Source organism: Hyla sarda, chromosome 3 (genome assembly GCF_029499605.1).
Source record: "Hyla sarda isolate aHylSar1 chromosome 3, aHylSar1.hap1, whole genome shotgun sequence".
In the NCBI taxonomy this organism is placed as follows: domain Eukaryota; kingdom Metazoa; phylum Chordata; class Amphibia; order Anura; family Hylidae; genus Hyla; species Hyla sarda.
This window is the reverse complement of record NC_079191.1, coordinates 247,272,855-247,299,737: the sequence shown is the minus strand read 5'-3', so window position 1 is coordinate 247,299,737 and position 26,883 is coordinate 247,272,855. Positions and strand designations below refer to the sequence as shown.

Sequence of the window (26,883 nt, the reverse complement as noted above, 5' to 3'; positions counted from 1 at the left end):
GCTCTGCTGTGTAGTGTTATCGGTGCTCAGTGCTCTGCTGTGTAGTGTTATCGGTGCTCAGTGCTCTGCTGTGTAGTGTTATCGGTGCTCAGCTGTGTAGTGTTATCAGTGCTCAGTGCTCTGCTGTGTAGTGTTATCGGTGCTCTGCTGTGTAGTGTTATCGGTGCTCAGTGCTCTGCTGTGTAGTGTTATCGGTGCTCAATGCTCAGCTGTGTAGTGTTATCAGTGCTCAGTGCTCTGCTGTGAAGTGTTATCGGTGCTCTGCTGTGTAGTGTTATCAGTGCTCAGTGCTCTGCTGTGTAGTGTTATCAGTGCTCAGTGCTCTGCTGTGTAGTGTTATTGGTGCTCTGCTGTGTAGTGTTATCGGTGCTCAGTGCTCTGCTGTGTAGTGTTATCGGTGCTCAGCTGTGTAGTGTTATCAGTGCTCAATGCTCTGCTGTGTAGTGTTATCAGTGCTCTGCTGTGTAGTGTTATCGGTGCTCAGTGCTCGGCTGTGTAGTGTTATCGGTGCTCTGCTGTGTAGTGTTATCGGTGCTCAGTGCTCTACTGTGTAGTTTTATCGGTGCTCAGTGCTCTGCTGTGTAGTGTTATCGATGCTCAGTGCTTAGTGGTATCGTCCACTCAGCTGATCGGGACCCGTGATTTCACAGCGGATGTCCTGATCAGCTCCGCTGAGCTAACCAACACGTTTACTCTCAAATTCAGGTGTCACGATCAACTTTGATAGCTGCGTCTATAGGGTTAATGATGGGCATCGGGCCGATCGGCGATTCCCAGCATTAACCGTGGGCCCTGGCTGCTGATAGCAACTGGGATCCACCATGAGTACGCTTCAAACCCCGGTACTGGGACCAGAGCATACAGATACGCCCTTGGTCTTTGAGGACCAAGACTTGAAGGGGTACTCCGGCACTATACATCTTATCCCCTATCAAAAGGATAGGGATAAGATGTTAGATTGTGGGGATCCCACCGCTGGGGACCCCGCGATCTCTCCTGCAGCACCCACATTTTTCAGCTGCACAGAGCGAGGATCGCTCTGTGGCTGTTGACGGGCGGTGCAGGGGAAGGAGTATCATGCCCCCGTCACGCCCCCTCCCATAGACTTTCATTGAGGGGGCGGGGTGTGACATCATGAGGGGGCAGAGGAATAGTTAGATTTCAAACTTATGTTCTTGGAGAGATAATCTGCCCCAGAGGTGTCTGGCATTTGCAGAAGTTTACCCCTCCTTTATCTGTTCAGAACTCACGTGCTTGGCTGAGCCGAGCATTCATGTGTATGGAGGGATCAGGAGAGATAGCTATAAGCTAAACATACATTTGGCTAACAGGTATTCCATGTGTATGGGCTCCTGATGTGGTGTGCAAACAGTTTGGAGAAGTAACCTCAGCGTGTCGCATGTACCAGACCTAGTTCCCTAGTAAATTGTCTCAATGGATTTTACAAAACATTTGGCCACTCATGATATTAATAGAAGTCAAGAAGTACATTTGCTGATGATATTTTAAAGGGGCAGGAACTTCCCAAACTCTTTGTTAGGCAGGTTCATAGCTTGCATCTTAATTCAGTTCTGAGAGACTTCAAAGGCATATTTAACACAGAGGTAGACCATGTGACTACTATGGCCAGTAAAAAGACCCAACATCCTATCACAGAATAATTGCATATTATTTTTTTTGCAGTTGCCTAGGCTTATTGCACATGGTATTCCACATTTATACAATATAAAGTGATTTTACAGCTATTTTTAAATTCAATACTTATTATATGACCCCCCCCCCCCCCATGGTGTATGTATATAGCCATATTTTATAGCTGTAGTTTTATTCCATCCACCATAAAGTGGAAAAGGCAGCACTGCCAGAACGTTGCACGTGCACTTCATAGTTGACCATGTTGTTCACATTTGTGTACATTTCTGAATTGGTTAGCTGGTTACTTGCTGGGTCAATGGTATCCAGTACCAACTCTTTTCTCTTTTATGATGTATATAATAAGCAATACATTTTGGACCCTAATAGAAAAAAGTACATGTGGCAGAGCTGTCAGTGGATGGCATGGGGTTCCAGAGTTTAATTATGGCCGATATTCGCTGTAAAAATTTGCATTTCAAATATTCGCGCTCAACACTACTCCACATATCCCCCACCCCTTTTCCCTTAGTGACCCTGCTCCCTTTAATATGCCCCCCTGTCTCCTGCTTCCCCTTCTTATTGCCCCATTGTTAATGCTGCCTCCTCCCCTCCTGCTTCCAATAATAGTCTACTGGCTCTGTGTTGCCCCCTCGCCGGCTGTCCTAGGCTCACACTTTTCTCTGTCTGGTGCAGCAGCACTCAGTGTGAGCTCCAGAGTTGCCACACCTCCTCTTCTCCTCCTCCCGGGCCTGTGTCTGTCCCTCTGGTGCGGTGTGCTGTGCAGGACTTCTGATGCAGGCTGTGTGCAATGACATCATGTGATCATGTGCAGTCTGCCTTAGATGTTCTGCGCTGCACACTGCATTAGAGGGATAGACACAGGCCCGGCCACTTGCAGCCGCAGAGCTCTGGTAAAGTATGGGAACAGGAATTCCTGTTCCCTGTTCCTGCAGAATAATGAGTGGCGATGGGCACAATGTACACATCGCCACTCATTTTACTTTATTAGGGGCCAGAGTTAGGCGGCCGCGAGACCACCTTGAGTGAGAGGCATTAGGCGGCCGCCTAACTCGCCTAATGGTAGAGCAGCCTCTGTGTCCAGCATATGTCCATGCTTTAGCTCTGTCCTTATCCAGCCTGATGATCTTGTTCCTGTACTTTCACCACTTGCTTGTGCTGTGTTCCTGATGCCACCATTCCTGGTTCCAGCTACTAATCTGTTCCTAATGTCTATGCTGCGCCTGGCTCCACCTCCTAGACTCACTTCTAGGCTCTGTGTTTCTGGTTACAGCTCCTGCTTTGTTCTTTGTGTCCAAATTCCTGTTCCACACTCCATGTCTAGTCTACTACCTGTACTCTTGGCATCCAATCACAATAAGAGTTGTCACTCCACTTAAGTGTGGTTCTTTTGGCAGAAGAAAACCTTGAATAGCAGTAGTATGAGAAAATCATTCTGTATGTAGCAGGAGAAGGGACTATGGGACTGGTGTTTTCCACTAGTCTACTGGCTTACTGGGCCAGTCCACATTTCACTTTAGAGGCCAGAACTTTGGGACTGATGTTTTCTACCAGTCTACTGGCTTAGAGGTCACAGGGCAGCCAATTACCCCTAATGTACCTATTTCACACATTCAAGACTAAAACACTCACCCTATACCTTCCCATGGGGGCTCCTACTTAGGGGTGGCCATTGCCGACTACTTGTCTTCCACACACCCCAGAGTCTGCCATCATCTAACAAGATAAGAAAGCCAAAAAAGAGCCAAGAAATGTTATGATTTTCAGCAGGGTATGTGTGCAATTCTCTCTGACCAGCTGGACATTCCTAGAAAGATCTTTTCACTAACCATTTAACAGATTCCAAATTCCTGCCTGTAAAGTCTAACTGCAGACTGTGAAGCAGGAGGCAAGAAGCACAAATATGAGGAGAAAAACAAACAAATCTTCATGATTTTCTCAGCTGCTGCAGATAGAGTAGGAGGGTACCAGACAGTGCAGCTTACTTCTGGTATGAGGGGCGCTCTGTGCATACATGGCTATTACATTAGGCATTAGAAAATCCATTAAAAGGATAACATGAATTTACCAAATATAAGATGCTTAGTAGTGTAAGTCAAGCATATAAATGCATCAACTTTATGTACGACACATGACATACAGTGTACCAGTGTACTTGTCATCAGCTGCAGGCAGGGCGGTTCCCCGTATAGGCTAAAGAGGCGGCTGTCTATAGTGCACTTTTGATGGGGGGGGCAAACCGCAATACACCGCAATACAGCAAAAGCATTCCTGCTGTCAAACTGTCAGAGCCGGCTGGATAAGTGAGCACTCGTATGGAGTGCTGTCAGCGCACGCCACCAACAACCCTCCCAACCGCCCCCCTAGCTCTCTGTGCAGAACCAAAGCTGCGCACACTCAGCCAACCAGCTTTGGGGTGTTCATAATACACCTTAACAAAGTTGTATAGCTAAAGTAGCCCATTCACTAGATCAGTGTTTCCAAACCAGCCAAAGGCTTTCCGGGCATGATGGGAGTTCTAGTTTTGCAACAGCTAGACAGGCACTCTGGTTGGTGCTGCCAGAATCCTTCGGCACCAGGAGTGTACAGTTGGGATCAAAAGTTTTGGCACCCAAGGTAAAAATGTATATTAATGTGCACAAAGAAGCCAAGGAAAGATGGAAAAATCTCCAAAAGGCATCAAATTACAGATTAGACATTCTTATAATATGTCAACAAAAGTTAGATTTTATTTCCATTATTTACACTTTCAAAATAACAGAAATAAAAAAAATGGTGTCTGCAAATGTTTGGGCACCCTTCAGAATTTATAGCATGCACTGCCCCTTTGCAAAGCTGAGACCTGCCAGTGTCATGGATTGTTCTCAATAATCATCTGGGAAGACCAGGTGATGTCAATCTCAAAGGTTTTAAATGCCCAGACTCATCTGACCTTGCCCCAACAATCAGCACCAGGGGTTCTTCTAAGCAGTTGTGTAGAAATCTGAAACTGAAAATAGTTGACGCTCACAAAGCTGGAGAAGGCTATAAGAAGATAGCAAAATGTTTTCAGATGTCAATATCCTCTGTACGGAATGTAATTAAGAAATGGCAGTCATCAGGAACAGTGGAAGTTAAAGCAAGATCTGGAAGACCAAGAAAAATATCAGACAGAACAGCTCACAGGATTGCGAGAAAAACTATTCAAAACCCATGTTTGACTGCACAATCCCTCCAGAAAGATCTGGCAGACACTGGAATTGTAGTACACTATTCCACTATAAAGAGATACTTGTACAAATATGGTCTTCATGGAAGAGTCATCAGAAGAAAACCTCTTCTACATCCTCACCACAAAAATCAGTGTTTGAACTTTGCAAATGAACATATAGACAAGCCTGATGGATTTTGGAAACAAGTTCTGTGGACCGATGAGGTTAAAATTTTACTTTTTGGCCGGAATGAGCAAAGGTATGTTTGGAGAAGAAGGGGAACAGAATTTAATGAAAAGGACCTCTGTCCAACTGTTAAGCATGGGGGTGGATCAATCATGCTTTGGGGTTGTATTGCAGCCAGTGGCACAGGGAACATCTCACGAGTAGAAGGAAAAATGGATTCAATAAAATTTCTGCAAATTTTGGATGCTAACTTGATGCCATCTGTGAAAAAGCTGAAGTTAAAAAGAGGATGGCTTCTACAAATGGATAATGATCCTAAACACATCTCAAAATCCACGGGGGATTACATCAAGAGGCGTAAACTGAAGGTTTTGCCATGGCCTCAAACTTTTGATCCCCACTGTAACTATAGGGGATGCATAGGTAGCAAGAGCGTCCTCTTGATGGGATGCTGTTCTGCATGCTGCATGAAAGTTAGTGGCCAGCTAGTATCCGAAGCCCCCGCTTGCCTGAAGCACCGGACCAGCCAGCACCACCGTGTCACCCCAGTAGTAAGGTAATTGCATCAAGAGGAGGTTTGTTACAGTGTGTCACCACAGTAGTAACGAGATTACATGAAAAGGAGGTTTGTTACAGTGTGTCATCCTAGTAGTAAGGTGAAGCGTGTCAAAGTGAGGAGCCAATGGGCAGCATGGGCGGCAAAATTAGCTTTTACCTAGGGTGGCAAAACTCCTTGCACCAGCCCTGCCTGCAGGCACCTAGTAGGCAATTGGCTTTAGGTGCTGTGTCCAGATGCAAAAGCCATGCTTTAAGTTAGAATACATCACCCATAGATGTTTGTGAGGCTTTGCACCATTGTTCTCTGTAAAGATATAATTTAATGCATATGAAAGATGGAAAAGTATCTCATACTCCTTTTCTAGTGTTGAGCTAGAACAGTATTTTCACATTATATGTAGAGTACAGTGAATTGTAGGAAAATACTAAGTTTTCCCATGAGCTCTGAAAGTATAAACTTATCACCAAAGCTGGTTACATTTATTATATGCAATACTGTAAGGAAGAAGCAATAAATAGTTGTGTTCAAAGTTCAAATAGAGAGAAATGTAGCAGTGTGGAATTTATTGTGAAACACAAAGGGAGGTTTCTCGTGCAGCAGGTTTTATTGCAGAAATTTCTTTCATTCTCCCATTTATCTTAAGGGTGCATTCACACGCTTTTTGTGTTTGCGGGTTTTCCGCTGTGTATTTGAAAGGGGCGGGCTCTTCTTGGCTGTCCATAGCAGATTTTCTGCGGCAGAATTTACGCTGCGGAAAATCTGCCGCAGTCCCTACTGACTTCAATGGGGCTTGCTGCGGATTTTCCGCAGCGTAAATTCCTCCGTGGAAAATCTGCTGCGGATAGCTGAGAAGAGCCCGCACCCTTTCAAATACGCAGCGGAAAACCCGCAAAAACAAAGAGCGTGTGAATGCACCCTAATAGAATTTGCAGAAATCCATGTGTTCACTGCCAAAATAACCCCATCCAGGTCCGTGGAACTGAGTTTAGGTTGCAAAAACGTATACTATAAAACTTGCAGCATGTGAAACCTCGCAAAAATTGCAGAAATTGTTGCAAAGTCCAAGTCTCGCATTCTATCTCACTAATAAACTATTAGGCTGGGTTCACACAAATTTTTCTTCTTGTATTTTAGATTCCGAGTGGATTTCCTGCAAATGCGGCTGCAATTGCATTTTTGCGCCCACAATTTTACCCAGCGTGAACCCAGCCTTATGGCTGTTAAAAATACAGCTACTCTGTACAGGTACTACCTTGTTAAGTGTAGAAATAATGAATAATGTTCAGGATATACAGTATAATAAATTAAAATTATTATTAATAATAATAATTTATATTATTATTATTATGTTATTAAAATGACCATATTTGCTACCTGGTTACATTGATATTACTATGCTTTATACCCTTACTGTGTTTAGAGAAATCTCTTTTTATCATAGAGTGCCATCCCATGCCATTTTATTATAGAGTGCCATCTTGTGGTAAAGGTTGTAAGTGTAAAGCACAGGACAATAACATGGTTTTTAAAGTTTTACTATAAGATTATTTACAGGCAAAATGTAACATTCTGTTCACATGTAGCGGAATACAGCTGCAGCTAAGTGGATAATACTTTATAAGTAGTGAAAAAATATCTGCAGCATGTCAATATGTTTTGAGGATTTTTAACCATTGATTTTTCCCTTTTTTACTGCTTACAAAACATGTTGCTTTTGTGAATGGGAATTTGCAGCAGAAATTGTGCATTGTCTTTTTCCATCCTGTTAGGACATACCCTAAACATATTCCCGACCAGGGTGCCTCCAGCTGTTGCAAAACTACAACTCCCAGCATGCCCGGACAGCCAAAGGCTGTCCGGGCATGCAGGAAGTTGAAGTTTTTCAACATCTGGAGGTATTCTGGTTGGGAAACACTGGTCTAGAAAGTAATGTTAATTTACAAATAAACATTTTGGATATAGAAGCCTCTGTTTTATGACAACCGGCTTCACAATTGCCCTCTACATATACACATGGTCCCACAATACCTCTCTGTTCTATGGAGCTGTATGGGTCATTACCATACCTTTCTATGCCTTCAGTGTCACAAATAAACAATATGTGCTCTTGCCACATGCAGTTACACTAAACAATATGTCCACATATGAGCTCAATCTTACATTTTTTATAGAGAATATTGAATAACTGTTAATTTATTGTGGTTGGTAGAGATTTGACACTGATCCTAGATTATAGCGCATATTTAAAGTAGGGATGTCCCGATACCATTTTTTAAAGACTAAGTACGAGTACCAATACTTTTTTTTAAGTACTCGCCGATACCAATTACCAATACTTTTTTCAATGTCACGTGACAGGTTTTTTAAATTTAAAATTTTTCTTTAAAGGAAAAAAAAGGTATTTTTTTTTAGTTTTTAAAAGAGAAAGGGCTTTTTTTATATTAATATATATATATATATATATATATATATATTAATTTTTTATTTCAACTTTTTAAAAAGCGGGGTGATTAAAATTTTTATCAGGGAAGGGGTTAATTTACATATATATATAATAATTATTTATTACACATTTTTTACACAATTCTTTAGTCTCCATAGGGGACTATTACATACAATCTGTAGATTGCATACACTGTTCAAAGCTATGCCATAGCATAGCATTGATCAGTGTTATCAGTGCTCCTTTACTACTTCCTGCCATGACGATCGGACGGCACGGAGCATGGTGAGGGACATCTGGCCATCCTTTGAACTGATCATTTCACTGCGATTTCACCTCGGTGATCCCGATCAGCATCCTTGACTTAACCGGCAGTTAACTTCAGGACTTTTAGACATCGCGATCAACTTTGATCGTGGCATCTAAAAGGTTAATGCTGCCTAGCTCGGGAGTAGGTGCAGGGGAGTGGATCCGTACGGAGAGTGTAGGAGGCTTACTGCACCTCCGTGATACCTGCCATCAGGAGTCCGACTGGCAGGTATCTGATTAGGTATCGAGGATATTTGCACTAGTACAAGTACTATATCCAGTATCAGTCCTGCAAATGCAAATGTCCAGTATCGGTCCTGATACCCATACCAGTATCGGTATCGGGACATCCCTAATTTAAAGAAAAACGTTTTCCCCATCGTATGTACACTCATCATGCAGCTGCATCTATGTGTTTTATTACTATGTGTCGGAACAGGATATCAGTCGTGGGTTCTGACCTGTGAACTACCAGGAAGTCAGAAGGATCTGATGCAATGTTCCGGGGAACCTCCCTTTACTCATGCGTCATCTTTTCTTATCTCCATGATGTTTAGACCTACAGCATGTAAAATCTGCAATGAGCTTTGCTAATATGAATCTTTACTGTTTTGAATGAAAATAAGATGAGAAATAAAGAAAGAGAAATATTATGAAAGCATCTAATTGTAAGTTGTTATTTGCTTGCCTGAATAATATATAAATGAAAAACGTTTACCCCTGTAAATACAAAGGATTGCATAGTGGAGGATTGGTGGTACTCCACACCGGGGAAGACTTTGGGGGTCACATTCAAAACTCATCACATAAAAAATGTTGCATTTCCCGCCAAGATTTTGGCGCAAAAATGTTTACACCAGATATTCAAAGTGTTTTACATGGGAATTATCCAAGGTTTACACTAGTCACACCAGTTTTGCAAAAATGGGCGTGGCTATGTAATTTTCTTGTTTTCATGATATTTTTAAAGGGGTGAGAATCCATTTTACATCAAAAATTTCACACCATTAAAATTCCATAATTATTATTGGAAAATGTTGTTTAAAAAAAAAAAAAAAAACATTTTTTTTTCACAGTCACTGCACCTGAACTCACATTTCAGCATTAGAAATGTTTTATTTATACAGTTATCGCTTGTCTGGATACTGATAATCATGAAATATTACGTGAGATGTTTCTGCCAGAATTTTCCAAGATGCAAAATTTAACTCCAAAATCGGCAATTTTGTCACACAAAAAATTCACTATGGCGGCAACAAAAACTATTTTGGCACGATAAAAGCAAAAGTGGCACAAAAATGAACTCTCACATATTTTAAAATTTTCAAAGCAGCACAAGAGACCTTTGAAAATGTGAGGAGAAAAAGTTTAACCCCTTCCCGACCTATGACATACCTGTACGTCATGGGTGGCAAGGTGTTCCCGACCCATGACATACAGGTACGTCATGGACATTACTGCCGCTACTCGCGGCATCCCGCAGCGCCCGGAAAGATGGTGGCTATCACTGATAGCCAGCCATCTTACCGTGCGACCACGGGGGGTTTCGTCCCCCACCCCCCCCCCCCAGCGATCGCTGCTATCAGCTGGTCAAATCTGACTAGCTGATAGCAGCGTTTCGCTATCAGAATACTTAGCAGCGCGGTGTGTGAGTTCCGATCACGGGGATCGGGACACACACCGCTCTGCTAAGTGTCCCTGACCCGTCCCCCGGCGTCACTTACCCGTCGGAGCGGTGTCCCGAGCGGTCCCGGCGTCCTCCCTGCGGTCCCGGCGTCCTCCGTGCGGTCCCGGCTGCGCTGCGTCCCGGAGGTGAGTTTCTGGCAGCAGTGCGGCATCTTCATTGGCAGCAGTGAGATCGCCGTAAAGCGATCTCACTGCTGCTTCTGAGAGTTTCAAAACTGCAACTCCCAGCATGCCCAGACAGCCTTTGGCTTTCTGGGCATGCTGGGAGTTGTAGTTTTGCAACATCTGGAGGTCCACAGTTTGGAGACCACTGTATAATGGTCTCCAATCTGTGCTCTTCCAGATGTTGCAAAACTACAAATCTCAGCATGCTCAGTCTGTCCAGGCATGCTGGGAGTTGTAGTTCTCTAACATCTGGAAGAGCACAGATTGGAGACCATTATACAGTGGTCTCCAAACTGTGGACCTCCAGATGTTGCAAAACTACAACTCCCAGCATGCCCAGACTGCCCAAGCATGCTGGAAGTTGTAGTTCGGCAACATCTGATCCTTCAGATATTGCCGAACTACAACTTCCAGCATGCCTTGGCAGTCTGGGCATGCTGGGAGTTGTAGTTTTGCAACAACTGGAGGCACACTAGTTGGGAAACATTGTCCATTTCCTACCTCAGTGCCTCCAGCTGTTGCAATTGTTGCAAAACTATAACTCCAAGCATGCACTGACAGACCATGCATGCTGGGAGTTGTAGTTTTGCAACAGCTGGAGGCACACTGGTTTGGAAACACTAAGTTTGGGTGCAAAACACTTGAAAGTTTATTACTTAACTTAGTGTTTCCAAACCAGTGTTCCTCCAGCTGTTGCAAAACTACAACTCCCAGCATGCACGGACAGCCAAAGGGCATGCTCGGAGTTTGCAACAGCTGTATGTTTGCCCCCTCCCCCCAATGTGAATGTACAGGGTACACTCACATGGGCGGAGGTTTACAGTGAGTGCTGCAAGTTTGAGATGGCGCAAATTTTGCGCTGCAGCTCAAACTTCCAGCGGCAAACTTGCTGTGAACCTCTGCCCATGTGACTGTACCCTAAAAACACTACACTACACTGACACTAACCTAAAATAAAAAGTAAAAAACACTACATATACACATACCCCTACACAGCCCCCCTCCCCCCAAAAAATGAAAAACGTCTGGTACGCTACTGTTTCCAAAACGGAGCCTCCAGCTGTTGCAAAATAATAACTCCCAGTATTGCCGGACAGCCATTGACTGTCCAGGCATGCTGGGAGTTTTGCAACAGCTGGAGGCACCCATTTTGGGAATCACTGGCATAGAATACCCCTATGTCCACCCCTATGCAAATCCCTAATTCAGGCCTCAAATGCGCATGGCGCTCTCTCACTTTGGAGCCCTGTCGTATTTCAGGGCAACAGTTTTGGGACACATATGGGGTATCGCCGTACTCGGGAGAAATTGACTTACAAATTTTGGGGGGCTTTTTCTTCTTTAACCCCTTATGAAAAGGTGAAGTTGGGGTCTACACCAGCATGTTAGTGTAAAAAAAAAATGTTTTACACTGACATGCTGGTGTTGCCCTATACTTTTCATTTTCACAAGAGGTAAAAGGGAAAAAAGACCCTCTATATTTGTAACGCAATTTCTCCTGAGTACGGAGATACCCCATATGTGGGCGCAAAGTGCTCTGGGGGCGCACAACAAGGCCCAGAAGGGAGAGTGCACCATGTACATTTGAGGCGATTTGCACAGGGGTGGCTGATTGTTACAGCAGTTCTGACAAACGCAAAACAATAAATATCCACATGTGACCCCATTTTGGAAACTACACCCCTCACGGAATGTAATAAGGGGTGCAGTGAGCATTTACACCCCACTGGTGTATGACAGATTTTTGGAACAGTGGTCTGTGAAAATGAAAAATAAAATTTTTGATTTGCACAGTCCACTGTTTCAAATATCTGTCAAACGCCAGTGGGGTGTAAATGCTCACTGCACCCCTTATTAAATTCCATGAGGGGTATAGTTTCCAAAATGGGGTCACATGTGGGGGGGGGGGTCCACTGTTCTGGCACCATAGGGGCTTCCTAAATGGGACATGCCCCCCAAAAACCCTTTCAGAAAAACTCACTCTCCAAAATCCCATTGTCGCTCCTTCCCTTCTGAGCCCTCTACTGCGCCCGCCGAACAATTTACATACGCATATGAGGTATTTCCTTACTCAAGAGAAATTGGGTTACCAATTTTAGGGTGATTTCTCTCCTTTTACCCCTTGTAAAAATTCAAAAATTGGGTCTACAAGAAAATGCGAGTGTAAAAAATGAAGATTTAGAGTTTTCTCCTTCACTTTGCTGCTATTCCTGTGAAACACCTAAAGGGTTAAAACACTTACTGAATGTCATTTTGAATACTTTTGGGGGTGCAGTTTTTATAATGGGGTCATTTATGGGGTATTTCTAATATGAAGATCCTTAAAATCCACTTCCAACCTGAACTGGGCCCTGAAAAATTACGATTTTGAAAATCTTGAGAAAAATTGGAAAATTGCTGCGGAACTTTAAAGCCCTCTGATGTCTTCCAAAAGTAAAAACTTGTCAATTTTTTAATGCAAACACAAAGTAGACATATTGTATATGTGAATCAATATGTAATTTATTTGGAATATCCATTTTCCTTTCAAGCAGAGACTTTCAAAGTTAGAAAAATGCAAAATTTTCAAAATTTTCATGACATTTTTAGATTTTTTACCAAGAAAGGATACAAATATCAGTGAAATTTTACCGATAACATAAAGTAGAATATGTCACGAAAAAACAATCTCGGAATCAGAATGATAAGTAAAAGCATTCCAAAGATATTAATGTTTAAAGTGACAGTGGTCAGATTTTCAAAAAATGCCCAGGTCATGAAGGTGAAAATGGGCTGGGTCATGTAGGGGTTAATTAATATAGCTGGAACAGAAATTACAGTAGTTTTTGAATATCTCCCCTTTATGATAAAGAGTGCAAAATACTGATATAAATGCATGAATTTACCAGGGTGCCTCCAGGTGTTGCAAAACTACAACTCCCAGAATGCCTGGACAGCCAAAGTTGGGAACCACTGAACTACAGGATGACATCATCACCTACCATATCCCTCCTACAAGTTTCCAGACCCTCCCTTCACAGCGCCATCTGCTGTCTCTCCATGGGATCAGGATATGTAGTAGTAAAAACTCCAGTGAGGCTGTGCGATCACACATTGCATTTTTTTTTGCTGTGCTTTATCTGTTTTTGCTGTGATTTTTTTCAACATTATGGAAAAATGGTGATATTTTACCACAATTGTACAAATTACCACAATTGTGAGAAATCACAGCAGAAACAGCCAAAATGCATCAAAAATATATAAAAAATGCAGCAAAAATTCTATGTGCGAACAACCTAAAGACTTTGAAATGGAATCACTTTTACCTCATGGCAATATTTCTTTAAAAAAAATCACTTTGGGTAAGAAAATGCATCAAAACTGCACAGTGTAAACTAATTTCTCCTGGCTGAATTCCAGCACCAGCAGCCAAATTAGACGAACAGCTGTAGTAGTCAAACACTACACCCAAAGCCAGAGGATTCATGGGGAATGTAGGCTGCATTACAGAATCCTTCCAGTGATTGAATTGCAAACCAAAATGGAGCCAATCTCATGTGTGTTAAATCAGCTAAAATGGGTAAGCAAAAGGCATACTTAATAACTTGCAGCACTTTATAAGCAATAAAAAATAAAAACCTGGAACACTTCTTTAAGTCAGGGCCACGGTCCGGAATTAAAAGAACCTGAAGGCTAGGATTCCATATTTTTTTCTGCGTTTTTTTCACAGAGAAAAGTGCAATTTCCTGCCTTTTTTTTCTGCTGTTTTTGCATTTGAGTGGAAATTGCATTTTTTGCCCCTTTGGCGTTTTTTTTTCTAAATTTGTTGGGTACCAAAAATAAATAAATAAATAAAAAAGGATGCAGTAGTGATGGAAAAAAAGGTATTTCATGAGATTTTAATTTTTTATAATGACATTTGAATTAATTTTTGATAAGGTGTGCATGTTTCACTTTTTCCCCTCTATTTTTTAAATTTTTTAGGTAGTACTACTACTCCCACCCTGCAACAGACTGTTCCATGATGGGAGTAGTAGTACCTGTACTAATAGACATATTGCCCTGGGTGTCGCTCCTGACACCCGTTGCGATAATATAATATAGCTGAGATGCGGAGCGGCTCTATACCGTGCTCCGCATCTCTGCTCTGTACCCTGGCCAGTGATGTGAATCAAACATCACTCATTCATATTTTCCACCCAGAATGGGGATTGGCCAGATGGTTGCAGCCAATCCCTGCTCTCAGAGGGAAATATGAATCAATGATGTTCTATTCACATCACTGGCTGGAGTCTAGTGCAGAGATGCAGAGCGCAGGAGAAAGCAGCTCCATCTCTGCAATAGATGGGACGATTGCATCGGGTGTCAGGAGTGACATCCGCTGTGATCTGTCCTTAACTGCAGGTACTATTGCTCCCAACATGGAGCACACTCTGCTCCATGCTGGGAGCTGTAGTACCTGAATTAATAGACAGATTGCAGCGAGTGTTACTTTTGACACCTGTTGCGATCTGTCTATTAATGCAGGTACTACAGCTCCCAGCATGGAGCAGAGTGTGCTCCATTTTGAGAGTAGTAGTACCTGCACTTAAGGAAAGATCACAGTGGATGTCACTCCTGACACCCGCTGCGATCCTCCTGTATAATGTATAGATGCGGCCGGCTGCTCTTCTATGGTCCCCTGCACTGACGTGTATATACAACTATTCATATTTCCCACAGAGAGTTGTGATTGGCTGGAACCATCTGGCCAATCACAGCTCTCTGCAGGAAATATGAATAGGTGTATATATACGGCAGTGCAGGGGACCATAGAAGAGCGGCCTGCATCTATACATTATACAGGAGGATCGCAACAGGGGTCAGGAGAGACACCCGCTGTGATCAGTCCTTAACTGCAGGTACTACTGCTCCCAACATGGAGCACACTCTGCTCCATGCTGGGAGCTGTAGTACCTGCATTAATAGACAGATTGCAGCAAGTGTCACTTCTGACACCCCATGCAATCGTCCTGTATAATGTATAGATGCAGGCGGTTGGCCGCTCTTCTCTGGTCCCACTTTAGTATGAGTATATACCGTATATATACCGAAGGTTCATACACCGGCTGGAAGAAGCACTACTAAGCGTGAAACAGTCAGTCCCGGTTACGTCCCCCGCCTCCGCTCTTGCACCAGCTCCTCATGCCTGACAACTATCAATAAAACGTCGTATGGATGGTGAGTGCAGTCCTTGTTTTCTATTTATTATTGTTCATGCATTCTGTTGGATTTTTGCACCGCCATATCCTACATTAAATTCTGGGAAACCCTTTGCTAACCACGTCATTCACCTGTCTACCAGCAGCCTTAGTTTTGTAGTGCCAGACTATCCCTTCTTTATTATACAATACAGCTATATATATAGTGTTTTAAATCTGCATAATAATAGTACCATCAGATTAGGACTAATGGGAATCTCAATATAATTTTTTTACTGACATTTTCTTATTGTCAACTTTATTAACAGAATGATCTTTGTGTTCCCTAATGCATTTTATTAGGTTTCTGTGATCAATTCCTGATAAGAGGTAATGCACCTGGTTGGTGGATGAGTAACTAGAGAACAACCTGTTACATAGTTTTATGTGAGTTCACCCTGGAACTTTCGTCATAGGAGGGTGGGACGTTGTACAATTCCATTAAGACAGAGAAGTAAATCAGACATGATGGATGTAATGCTAAGATCTCTGATATGCTAACTGGCAACATTATTGCTGGTAGAACTATGTCTTTTATACTTGACTATTGTAGAGGAGACTGTGTTTTTTTATGTTTACTGGTACATTGACAGCTGCTGAAGAAATAGATTCCAAACAATGAATATTTTCTTTCTGATCTATCATTGAAAATGTTTTATTATTGGTAATATAGAATTATAGTGACTTTCTCTGGACTCTAAATATGCAAGCTGCTCCTAACCTAAGCTCCTCTTATATCCTCTGGGTTGTAGTCGTTCTGACCATTGGGAATTGGTTATTTTTACAAGGACGTTCTCAGGTAAGTAACAACTTTAAACTTTTGTGACAAAACATGATCTAAGTAACAGATATTTTAAGATCATTGTATCTTCTATTGCTCAGATATAAGGTGACCATGTTTTTATTCCCCTAAGTCACCTGCAGTGTCTGGAATGACTAAAGCTGCTTTACAGGCTCCACCTTATAACTGTTCTTTTTTAGCTTCTTGAAGTGTTCCACATGGGGGGTGGAGTATAGAAGTAAACTGCAGCCAGCAATAAGTCTTACAGCTTTAAAGTGTTACTGTCATTTAAATGAATTTTTCTATATATATCTAAAGATCAGAGAGGGTCTCGGCACTAAGACTCCGGCTGATCTTAATTTTTGACATGTCTGTGCAACACATGAAAAGTTAATTTCAACAAAAGTACCAAGAGTTTTCTTCTTTATTTTCTGACTTAATTTATAATTTGCTGATCCCCTTCTGCGATTTTTCTTGTTTTTCCTTGTGCTCTATAACAATAAAGAGTTATATGTAATTTATGCAAATAAATAAATGAAATGGTGTATCAAATAAAGCTGTCTGATATTAGTCTAATATTGCTCTTTATGCCCATTTAAGTCAATAAAGCTGGGCTGTAATACTGTGAACGTATACTATAAGCAAACCACTTATTTAATTTTGGACAAACCCTTTAGTTGTGGTTGCTCCTCACCTGCTACTTAAGGGGAATATGTAATCAGAAAATTACCTTTTGTTTAAATTAAGTTTTTATGTTAAACTAGTTTTCTTTTCTAATTTTACTAACTGTATTTAAAAATAATACTGATATATTGCAGTTTTCAGTCTGGCCACTAGGCCTACTATTAAAGGAGTACTGCAGGATAGGGGATAAGTGTCTTATCGTAGGGGGGTCCAAACACTGGCGTCATGCTGCAGCCGACATGCCTCCTGCACGGGAGGGCCACGGCAGAGCCGTTGCCCCGTACGGGAGATTGCAGGGGGTTCCAGCATTTGGATCCCCTGCAATTTCCTGTACGGGGGGCCCGACTCTGCTGTGGCTTTTCTATGCAGGAGGCATGTTGGCGGCAGCATGACACCGCGGCCAACACGCCCCATCAATGTATCTCTATTGGAGAGGCGGAAATGCAGCATTCATGCCTCCCCACCTCTCCGATAGAGTTGAGTTGAGGGGTGTGTGTCTGTTGACCTCAGTGAGGTTGACGACACGAGCATTAGCCACGCAGAGCCGTGGCAGTGCCAGGTCCCCATACTGGAGATTGCGAGGGGTCCCAGCGGTTTGCCCCCCCCCCACAATCAGACACTTATCCCCTATCCTGCGAATAGGGGATAAGTTGTCTATTGCTGCAGTACTCCTTTAAGGTGAGACTTTCTATTTTGAGTGTGATGATAAGGAGGAGTCTACTGGAAAGTTATCTACTGTATGCAGCATTACAGCAAAAGGTGACAATAGTAGATAGAGAAGTCAATGGATGAAGCTCACAGTTCAACCTCCCCTCCTTGTGGAATGACCTCTATAAAGGTCACAGAGTATGTCTAGTAACCAGTGGTGACTCCAGCTCCCATAATTTGGTGGCACACTGAGGGCCAGGACAAAAGTATGTGTTTTTTAACACTTGCAATGATGGACATCCATGGTGTGGCGGTTAGGAGAAAATTATTTAGACTATAATAGTCAAATATACCTGTTGCCAAGTAAGGGACAAGTCTTAAAGTAGTTTTTGCCATATGAAACTGCACCTTCCAGTATGATCTAAGCCAGGGGTTCTCAACCAGGGGTATGCGTATCCCAAAGGGTACGCCAAGGATTATGCTGCAGTGGCTGCCGGGCCTGATGTCACCCATCAGTGCGGCCCCCTGACTCCCGCCGAAGGGGATAGACACAGGCCTGGTAGGCATTTTAAACTAAGTGTAACACCGCAGCATGGGAGCGAGTTATTTTATGTGTTTCATTTATTGGCCCAGGGGGATCGGAGGGGGATTCCCCTGGGCCAATAAATGAGATACATACAATAACACCCCCTGGGGAATAATGGCCCAAGGGGATTAAGATGGGGGGGGGGGGGATGGCAAAAGGAGATCAGAGGGAGGGGAGAATAATGGCACAAGGGCATTGAATATCACATTAGTATTGCATTAGAAAGGCATAACTAGAATCCTTTGGGCCCCAGGGCATATTTTAGACCTGCTAATTTTAGTCTGGGCCTCTTTCCTCCAGACTAATACTCCCCCATATTGTAGAAATTACCAGCAGTTACTCACAGGTGACATTTTCTTGGAGTCACTCTCTTTTCTTTTTCTTCTTCAAACTGCCATGATGACTTTCTCCAGCCATTACTCTTTTCTGCAGAAAGTGTCAGAAAAATATCTTCTTCCTTTTTCAGCATGCATTCAACTTCTATACAATATCAACACATAAAGAATAACAGAGCACTCACCCAATCAATCGTCCCAGGGCTGGCAGACTGTCACCAACGTGTAGTCATATCGTAGCGGGAAGGTGGTAGATGGTACGGGGGGAGCTCGGACGCCGGCGTGAGCACCTACCGAGATCCTGGTTTAGCAATCAGTACGTCCAACTGACCCTTATCTGATATGCAAGGATAGTTAGATACATCAGTGCCGATTCGCATCTTTTCTTCTGTTGGGAGTGGTGTAAAAACAACTTCTATACAATCTCCCCATATATAGTCCCCAAACAATAATAATGCCCTAATTGGTGGCAAACACAGTAAAAGTGGGTAAGTAAGTAGGTCCATGAAGTATGTCTACTATAGCAGTTATGGCAGATTAGCAAAACAGCCCCCCCCCCCCCCTAGTAGGCAGGTAGTCAGTAGACAGTAGGCAGGTAGTCCCAAGGTAATCATTCCACCACAGTAGGCATATAGCCTCCCCCCCCCAGTAGGCAGTTAGTCCCCAGGTAATCATGCTGTTATGTGTATGTGTACACAACCTGTGATCACACGTCAAGAGTTGTAGGACCTTGAGTCACTACAATGTGTATCTATTTTTACTGAAAAAACCTTCTGAGGTCAATCACATATATCTGCTGCCATCATGCTGTGGCCTAGAGAAAACACATTTCCCCCTTTGTTTGAAATCACATGGATCAGAACTGTTGCAAAACAATTCTAATGCACTTAGATCTTAGATTCAACCTAATGGTGAACCTTTCCTCAAGATGGTGGCTGCCAAACCTTAAAAAAATTGTCTTTTTATTACTCAGCCAAGTGTCAAGGAGACGGAGCCGAGCTGCTCAAGTGACACAACCTGGCATGCAGGGCTGGTCCTAAAATGGGTCCCTCTGGGTCCATCGGATGCAGGTGGCACCTTCACAGAGGGGACAATGGTCACAATTGCAACCAGGCATCATAGCCAGGGAGCCTGCAGTATATATACTATACTATGTGCTGCAGCAGCAGGTCGGGCATTCAGGGATTGAGGAGACCAAGGATGAGTGCGTGTGTGTATGGGTTTAGTGAGGATGAGAGGGGTGTGAGAAAACTGAGGATGAGGTGGGGATGTGTATACGTATGTATAATGTGTGCATGAAAGATGTGTATGATTGATGTGTGTATTTATGACAGATGTGTATAAATATGATAGATGCATGCATAATAGATGTCTGCATGGATGATAGATGTGTGTATGTATGATAGGTCACACATCTATCATACATACATACACACATCTATCATGCATACATCTATCATGCATGCATCTATCATACATACACACATCTATCATACCATATACCCATCTAGCATACATACACACATCTATCATACACCCATCTATCTATCATACACACATCTATCATACGCACATCTATCATACATACATCTATCATGCATACATCTATCATACCTACACATATCTATCATACATACATAATGCATATGCTACATAATGCTAAAGAATTTGAATATTTAGAAGTCATTTAATTTCTAATGTATTTTAATATACATATATATGTGTTTATTTTTACAGGTTATACACTGTGATGTACAATGCCACTATTTAAATGTTTCTGTCAAGAGCAGCCAAGACTTGTTAGAAGGTATGCACATTAAGACACAGTGGTTTAGACTTCTTACAACTATGTTTATTGTTTCTGGGACTGATGATCGTCCCCCTGTGAAGCCCCCTCCAGCACACAGGCTGCATAGGCTGAGCAGAGCAGCCAAAGCTGCAGATGTTGAGCCATGCCCCGATGGCCAGCCTGGGCCTGGATCAGCTTGACTATGTAAAAATAAGTGTGTCCTAGTTATTTTGTCCAAATCCTGTAAAATATATTTGTATAATGTCTCATACACCTTCCACCAATTTTATATGGAAGCAAACATGAGGATTGTCTAACCTAAAAGCAAATGTGTGGTAATACCTGTTTATCTGGACTAAACTTCTTTATTTTGTTTTACAGACTGTATTATTGACCCAACACCTCCTTTTGTGTCCTTTATTGGATCACATAATGTAACATTGAGATGGGATTTAGCGAATATATCTGGAGCAACATATATGGTTCAGAGCAAATATGTGAATATTCCAAGTGAATGGGAGAATACCAAGGTAAGCTCTATCCATACCTATCCATAGTTCAAATCTTAAAACAAACTTATATACTTTATTAAAAACGTGGTTGATCTGAGTGACTCTTATCAATGGAAGCAATATGGCTTTACATGCTTCAAAAATGCATACCATTCAACAACTTGGTGAAAAATATGTGAGTATAATATGAAAACTGTGTAAAAATTCACAAACAAGTACTTGAGAAATTGTGTAATTGCAATCACAAGTTTTCCAAAACATAAAAACTTTGAATATAAGGTTAAAAAAAATCTGTGTGTTAATGCAGCTGCTAGGTAGTCTCCAATAAAAATGATGTTGACATGGAAAACTCTTTAGTAGACTGCCCAATTTCGACTTTTCTTTATGACTAAATTCCATTGTTTACTTACCTGTCCTCAGCGTGCTCCAGCTTCCAACTTCCTGGATAAGTGCCAGTAAAGGCCCGCTCAGCCAGTCACAGGCCTCAATGTCCTGCTGCAGCCAGTGATTGGCTGAACGTGCCATCTCTTGCGCCCGTCCAGGAAGGTGGGGGTTGGAGCTTGGCAAGGACAGATAAAAAGACAGGGTGCCATACAAAGATTGTGGGAGGTCCCAGCGGTCAGACCCCCAGTGATCAGACAATTGTCGCCTATCCTGTGGATAGGAGATGAGTGTAGATAAGTTTAGTTTCCTAGACTACCCTTTAAATGTAGTAACAGGTTCTAAACTTCCTTCGTAAACAAGATCTGGTGCCAGAAAATTAAACAGATTTGTAAATCACTTCTATTAAAAAAATCTTAATCCTTCCAGTGCATTTTAGGGGCTGTATACTAAAGAGAAATCCCCAAAAAATGCATTTCCTCTGCTGTCATGACCACAGTGCTCTCTGCTGACCTCTGCTGTCCATTTTAGGAACTGTCCAGAGCAGGAAAAAATCCCCATAGCAAACATATGCTGCTCTGGACACTTCCTAAAATGGACAGCAGAGGTCAGCAGAGAGCACTGTGGTCATGACATCAGAGGAAATGCATTTCTTTTTTGGATTTCTCTTTAGTATACAGCCCCTAAAAAGTACTGGAGGGATGAAGATTTTTTAATAGAAGTGATTTACAAATCTGTTTAACTTTCTGGCACCAGTTCATTTAAAAAAAAAAAAAAAGTTTTCCATGGGAGTACCCCTTTAAGTTGAATCACTAAATCCCATGCAATGTGGAAGTATGTAAAGTCACCCTTAGTCCTCTGCCCAGTCCTGCATACATGACCATGGGTAGGATGCTGTTACTTCTATAGAATTCACTTTATCTGATTTTGAGATTTATGGTGTTATGTTCCCCATTCATGTCTATAAGGCAACTTTAAAATACTATTTGTTCTTTATTACTAGAGTGCAATGCATTGTGGTCAATGATATTTACAAAGTTAAAGGGCGGGTTTTAGTCCCTGGAACGTGTAACAAAAAGCTAAAAAAGTATGAAGCATTATAGAATTCTTAGAAATATGAGCTCCAGTGGTTCCAGTTCATAAAAAAAAAACAAAAAACAACCTGTAAGGGTCTATTCACATGTACAGTATTCTGTGCAGATTTGATGTGCAGGATTTCAGATCATTCAGTTTACATTGAAATCTGCAGCAGAAAAATCCTGTGCATCAAATCTGTGCAGAATACTGTACGTGTGAATAGACCCTAAATGGCTACACCAAAATGGCCAGAAAATTTGCAGATGAAAACTTTTGTAAATTAACTGGAAGGTGAAACCATACTTGGGAACACGTCACTTAAATAATTTTTTACATATTGCTGGACCTTTAACTTAGGCTGCTTTCACACTATAAAATTCATCCTTTTTAAAGATCCGTTTGCTGTTCCGTTACGAAAACCCTGAAAATCGGCCATTAAACGTCCATTAGAAAATCTCATACGTCCGTTAGAAAATCCCATTATATAAATCCGTTATAGTCCGTTATTAATAACGGACGTTAGTTTGTGACGGGAGAATGAATGGAAGAAATAGTGCATGCATAGACTATAATGGGATTTTCTAACGGACGTATGGGATTTTCTAACGGACATTTAATGGCTAATTTTCAGGGTTTTCATAACAGAACATCAAACGGATCTTTAAAACGGATGAATTTTATAGTGTGAAAGCAGCCTTAAACATTGTTGGTTATTTGTGTGAATAGTAACCCCTAATTTGTGATGTCTTCAAACTACAGATAATAACAGAGGCTTTACATACAATAAGTAATCTGCAACCTTACACAGAGTATTTTTTCCGTGTCATATGGATTATTTGTCAGCTACATTTCTACTCCCAGCCCAGCCCTGCCTATCGGACCCTTGCATTTGGAGGTAAGAATAAAGGCTATCATTGAGATCACTTTTATTTATTAATTTTTTTCTTTGTTAAAGTGTAGATAATACCATTATATGGATATTTGCAATATGCATTGGTTAAATTTTTTTTTATATTTTTGGGTGACAAAAAAAAAAAATGCTGTCCCTGCAGCTATTGCCTGTGTGTCTCTGCGAGGAGTCCAAATACAGGAAGCATGGCTCTGTGCAGACTCCTGGATTGTCAATCATCCTGATGTGTGAGCAGGGAGTGTGTCACAGAGCCTCACTGCACAGAGCCCTGCTTGTTCTCAGTGTACACAGTCCTGCTTGTCCTCAGTGTACAGAGCCCTGCTTGTCCTCAGTGTACAGAGCCCTGCTTGTCCTCAGTGTACACAGTCCTGCTTGTCCTCAGTGTACAGAGCCCAGCTTGTTCTCAGTGTATAGAGCCCTGCTTGTCCTCAGTGCACAGAGCCCTGCTTGTCCTCGGTGGACAGAGCCCTGCTTGTCCTCGGTGGACAGAGCCCTGCTTGTCCTCAGGGCACAGAGCCCTGCTTGTCCTCAGTGCACAGAGCCCTGCTTGTCCTCAGTGCACAGAGCCCTGCTTGTCCTCAGTGTACAGAGCCCTGCTTGTCCTCAGTGCACAGAACCCTTCTTGTCCTCAGTGTACAGAGCCCTGCTTGTCCTCACTGCACAGAGCCCTGCTTGTCCTCAGTGGACAGAGCCCTGCTTGTCCTCAGTGGACAGAGCCCTGCTTGTCCTCAGTGTACAGAGCCCTGCTTGTCCTTAGTGTACAGAGCTCTTCTTGTCCTCAGTGCACAGAGCCCTGTTTGTCCTCAGTGCACAGAGCTCCGCTTGTCCTCAGTGCACAGAGCCCTGCTTATCCTCAGTGTACAGAGTCCTGTTTGTCCTCATTGTACAGAGCCCTGCCTGTCCTCAGTGTACATAGCCCTGCTTGTCCTCAGTGCACAGAGCCTTGCTTGTCCTCAGTGCAGAGCCCTGCTTGCCCTCAGTGTACAGAAGAACCCTGCTTGTCCTCAGTGCACAGAGCCCTGCTTGTCCTCAGTGTACAGAGCCCTGCTTGTCCTCAGTGTACAGAACCCTGCTTGTCATCAGTGTAAATATGTTATCTAAATTATATATAAAGTTTTTTGCAAATGATAGGTACACATTAAAGTTAGGTACAGAAGAGTTTTGCAAATGTGTTTATCTGCATCTTACCATATTGGATGTGCACAATGAAATTTTGCAAATGATGTAAAGGGTTATCTTTCAGGCATATTTTGTATAAATGAATGGTGCTTTGGTTGTATGCTACTCCTAGCCAATCATTGCAGGAGTAAATCCCTAGTCAGATGCATGAGAATTTCCAAGTGGAATTTCAAATAGAATTCCACTCGGAAATTCTGTAGTGTAAACCCGGCATAAAGGTACTGCTTCCATAGCTGATGCGTTTTCATTGACCGAATTGCTAAATAAAAATGTAATCACTAATATTTTTCCTAGTATCTATTCAATGTAGATATCATCATTTACATGCTAATTCACTGACTTTGAAGTCTAGGAAATGTTTTTTTTTAAACTTTATTTCTATTTCCATGCAAATTTTCAGTTCCTGCCTCCCCACCTCTGGTTGAAAGCCTTCACAGTTTTAGCAGCAACGCAATAGAAGTCAGCTGGCTTCCTCCACTTTTCCCAAATGGCCCAATTGTTGGGTACAATTTGAAACTTTCTGCTGATGGGGAAATCCCGAACCACATTTCAGTGGGTGAGAAGCAACATTTTCAGTTTTATGGTACAAAACCATCAACAACTTACAGGTAATAACCAAAAAAATATAGAACCAAAATTAATAAAAGATGCAGCCTTCTGCAACTAGAACTATTTTTATATAACAATAATAAATTATTAAAGGAATATTATAACTTTTTTATTTAATTTGTGTAGATAGACAAAATTGATATAGTAAATTAGTCTTGGTGGTAAAAAAAAAAAAAACAACAAAATGGTTTCCCCATAAAGTTGTTCCTCCTTTGGACAATTTTTACACCTTTTTGGCACCAAGGGAGTTCCTCTGAAGCAGGTAGACCTGCATAGGTTCTTGTTCCTGTAGTAAAGATTCCCATAACAGCTGCATACGCGCTCTCTATGGTATTTTACTAATAAGGTACCTCTAAGGCTCTTGTGGGTGAATAAACACACTCGATATAAAAGAGTTTTTTTTCTTTTAAATGACAGAATAATTTTACTTTTCCTGAGAGATACTGCTACCAAAACTGGCCTTTAATGTGTACCTGTCTTATCACAGAAAAAAATGCTTATATATGTTACTCATTAGGTCATGCAGATGCTTTACATGTCTTTTTTATGTGTCTACCTTCTGAATTTGGCTCACAAATCCCTCTGTTTCGCTGCTTACTCATTCTGATATCCACTGCACAGGAAGAGGAGTGTCCAAGGCATGTACTGAGCCCACCCTCACTCACCATGCATTCACTTCCTCCCTCTGAGTCAGCTTTGCAGCCAGACAGGACCATGTTCTGAACAGTATGGGGAGCTCTAGTGGTCTTTTTTGTAAACCAAGATTTATATTAAAAGGAGTTAAAAATTCTTTATAAATTGTATAGGGGATATGTTGTCTTTCACTGGACAACCCTTTGAAACTTATGTCTGCAAACAGGTATATATTGTAACTGAAATCTACCCTGGCTCAGTCTTAGAGACACAATACACACTATATAGACGGCAATGGTAGCTACCATGATGCCCCAATGTTCCTCAGGGCAGACTGAACCTGTGTAGTACCCCCCTCTCTCAGTCCGTACAATGTCAGCAGGGCATCCCCTATAGTCTATTGTCCTCTGTCTGTACCATATTTTTTTTTTATCATAACAAGTATTGTTTATATTTAGGATTTTTATCACAGCAGTAAATGTAGAAGGTGAAGGCCCTGTGGCAGAAGGTAATATTACTACGCTGGAATCATCAGGTACTTTGTGCATTAGGATTACAGTTCACGAATGTGCAATATAAGCTTATAGTATAAACATATAAGGGGAGATTTATCAAAACCTGTGCAGAGGAAAAGTTGGTGAGTTGCCCATAGCAAGCAATCAGAGCGCTTCTTTAATTTTTGTAAAGGCCTCTGAAAAATGAAAGAAGTGATCTGATTGGTTGCTATGGGTAACTGGGCAGCTTTTTCTATGTGCAGGTTTTGATAAATCTCCCCCATAGGGAATATTTATCAAAGGGTCGAAAAATATGTGCGCAAGATACAGCTGTGCACAAAAATGTTAAAAATATTTGCAGATTTGCACAGTGCATGCAGTGGTTACATACGAAGGATGCATGGCCATCCCTGCTTTGCCAAATTTCTGACAGTTCACACTTGCTAACAAGTGTAAGCTGCTGTTGAAATTAGCACAGCACGGACGCATAGGCTCACTGGTTCTATGTAAAGGCATGCGCTTCTAGATAAATCAAATGGCGCCTGTGCACTGGCAATGCCAATCTTGATAAATCCCCTCCATAGAGTCTATAGTCAGACATTATTATGTTATATTTTGAATAGGTATTGTGTAATGTCATTATAAAATAGTACAGTATGTATCCTTATTGTGTGATGTTATTATAAAATACTACAATAATCTATACTAATGTATCCTTATATAGAAAATGACATCAGATTTTCTTCTATTGCACAAAGGAGTCACATTATAAATAATAATAATAATCTTTTCAGTATAGATAAAGTGCACTTGTAATTTTGTAGTACAAACAATAATGCCAATGCTAGTTGGTT

At 41.8% G+C, this 26,883-nt stretch overlaps 1 protein-coding gene and 1 long non-coding RNA gene across 2 annotated transcripts in view; one reads left to right on the top strand and one right to left on the bottom strand.

Moving 5' to 3' along the window:
• The first annotated feature begins 16,114 nt into the window (after window positions 1-16,114).
• ROS1 (ROS proto-oncogene 1, receptor tyrosine kinase) overlaps window positions 16,115-26,883 on the top strand; it is a 190,164-nt gene continuing 179,395 nt past the window's right edge. Inside the window, exons 1-6 of the mRNA XM_056563593.1 lie at window positions 16,115-16,210; window positions 20,183-20,252; window positions 20,616-20,764; window positions 22,964-23,099; window positions 24,694-24,901; window positions 25,994-26,070. Of these exons, the coding sequence (XP_056419568.1) occupies window positions 16,115-16,210; window positions 20,183-20,252; window positions 20,616-20,764; window positions 22,964-23,099; window positions 24,694-24,901; window positions 25,994-26,070 (736 nt within the window). The remainder of the gene's footprint in view (window positions 16,211-20,182; window positions 20,253-20,615; window positions 20,765-22,963; window positions 23,100-24,693; window positions 24,902-25,993; window positions 26,071-26,883) is intronic.
• LOC130362247 (uncharacterized) lies at window positions 16,345-18,808 on the bottom strand. The gene is made up of 3 exons (XR_008891330.1): window positions 18,631-18,808; window positions 18,455-18,536; window positions 16,345-16,683 (listed from the first exon to the last, which is right to left on the bottom strand). It is a non-coding gene; the product is annotated as an uncharacterized LOC130362247 (long non-coding RNA).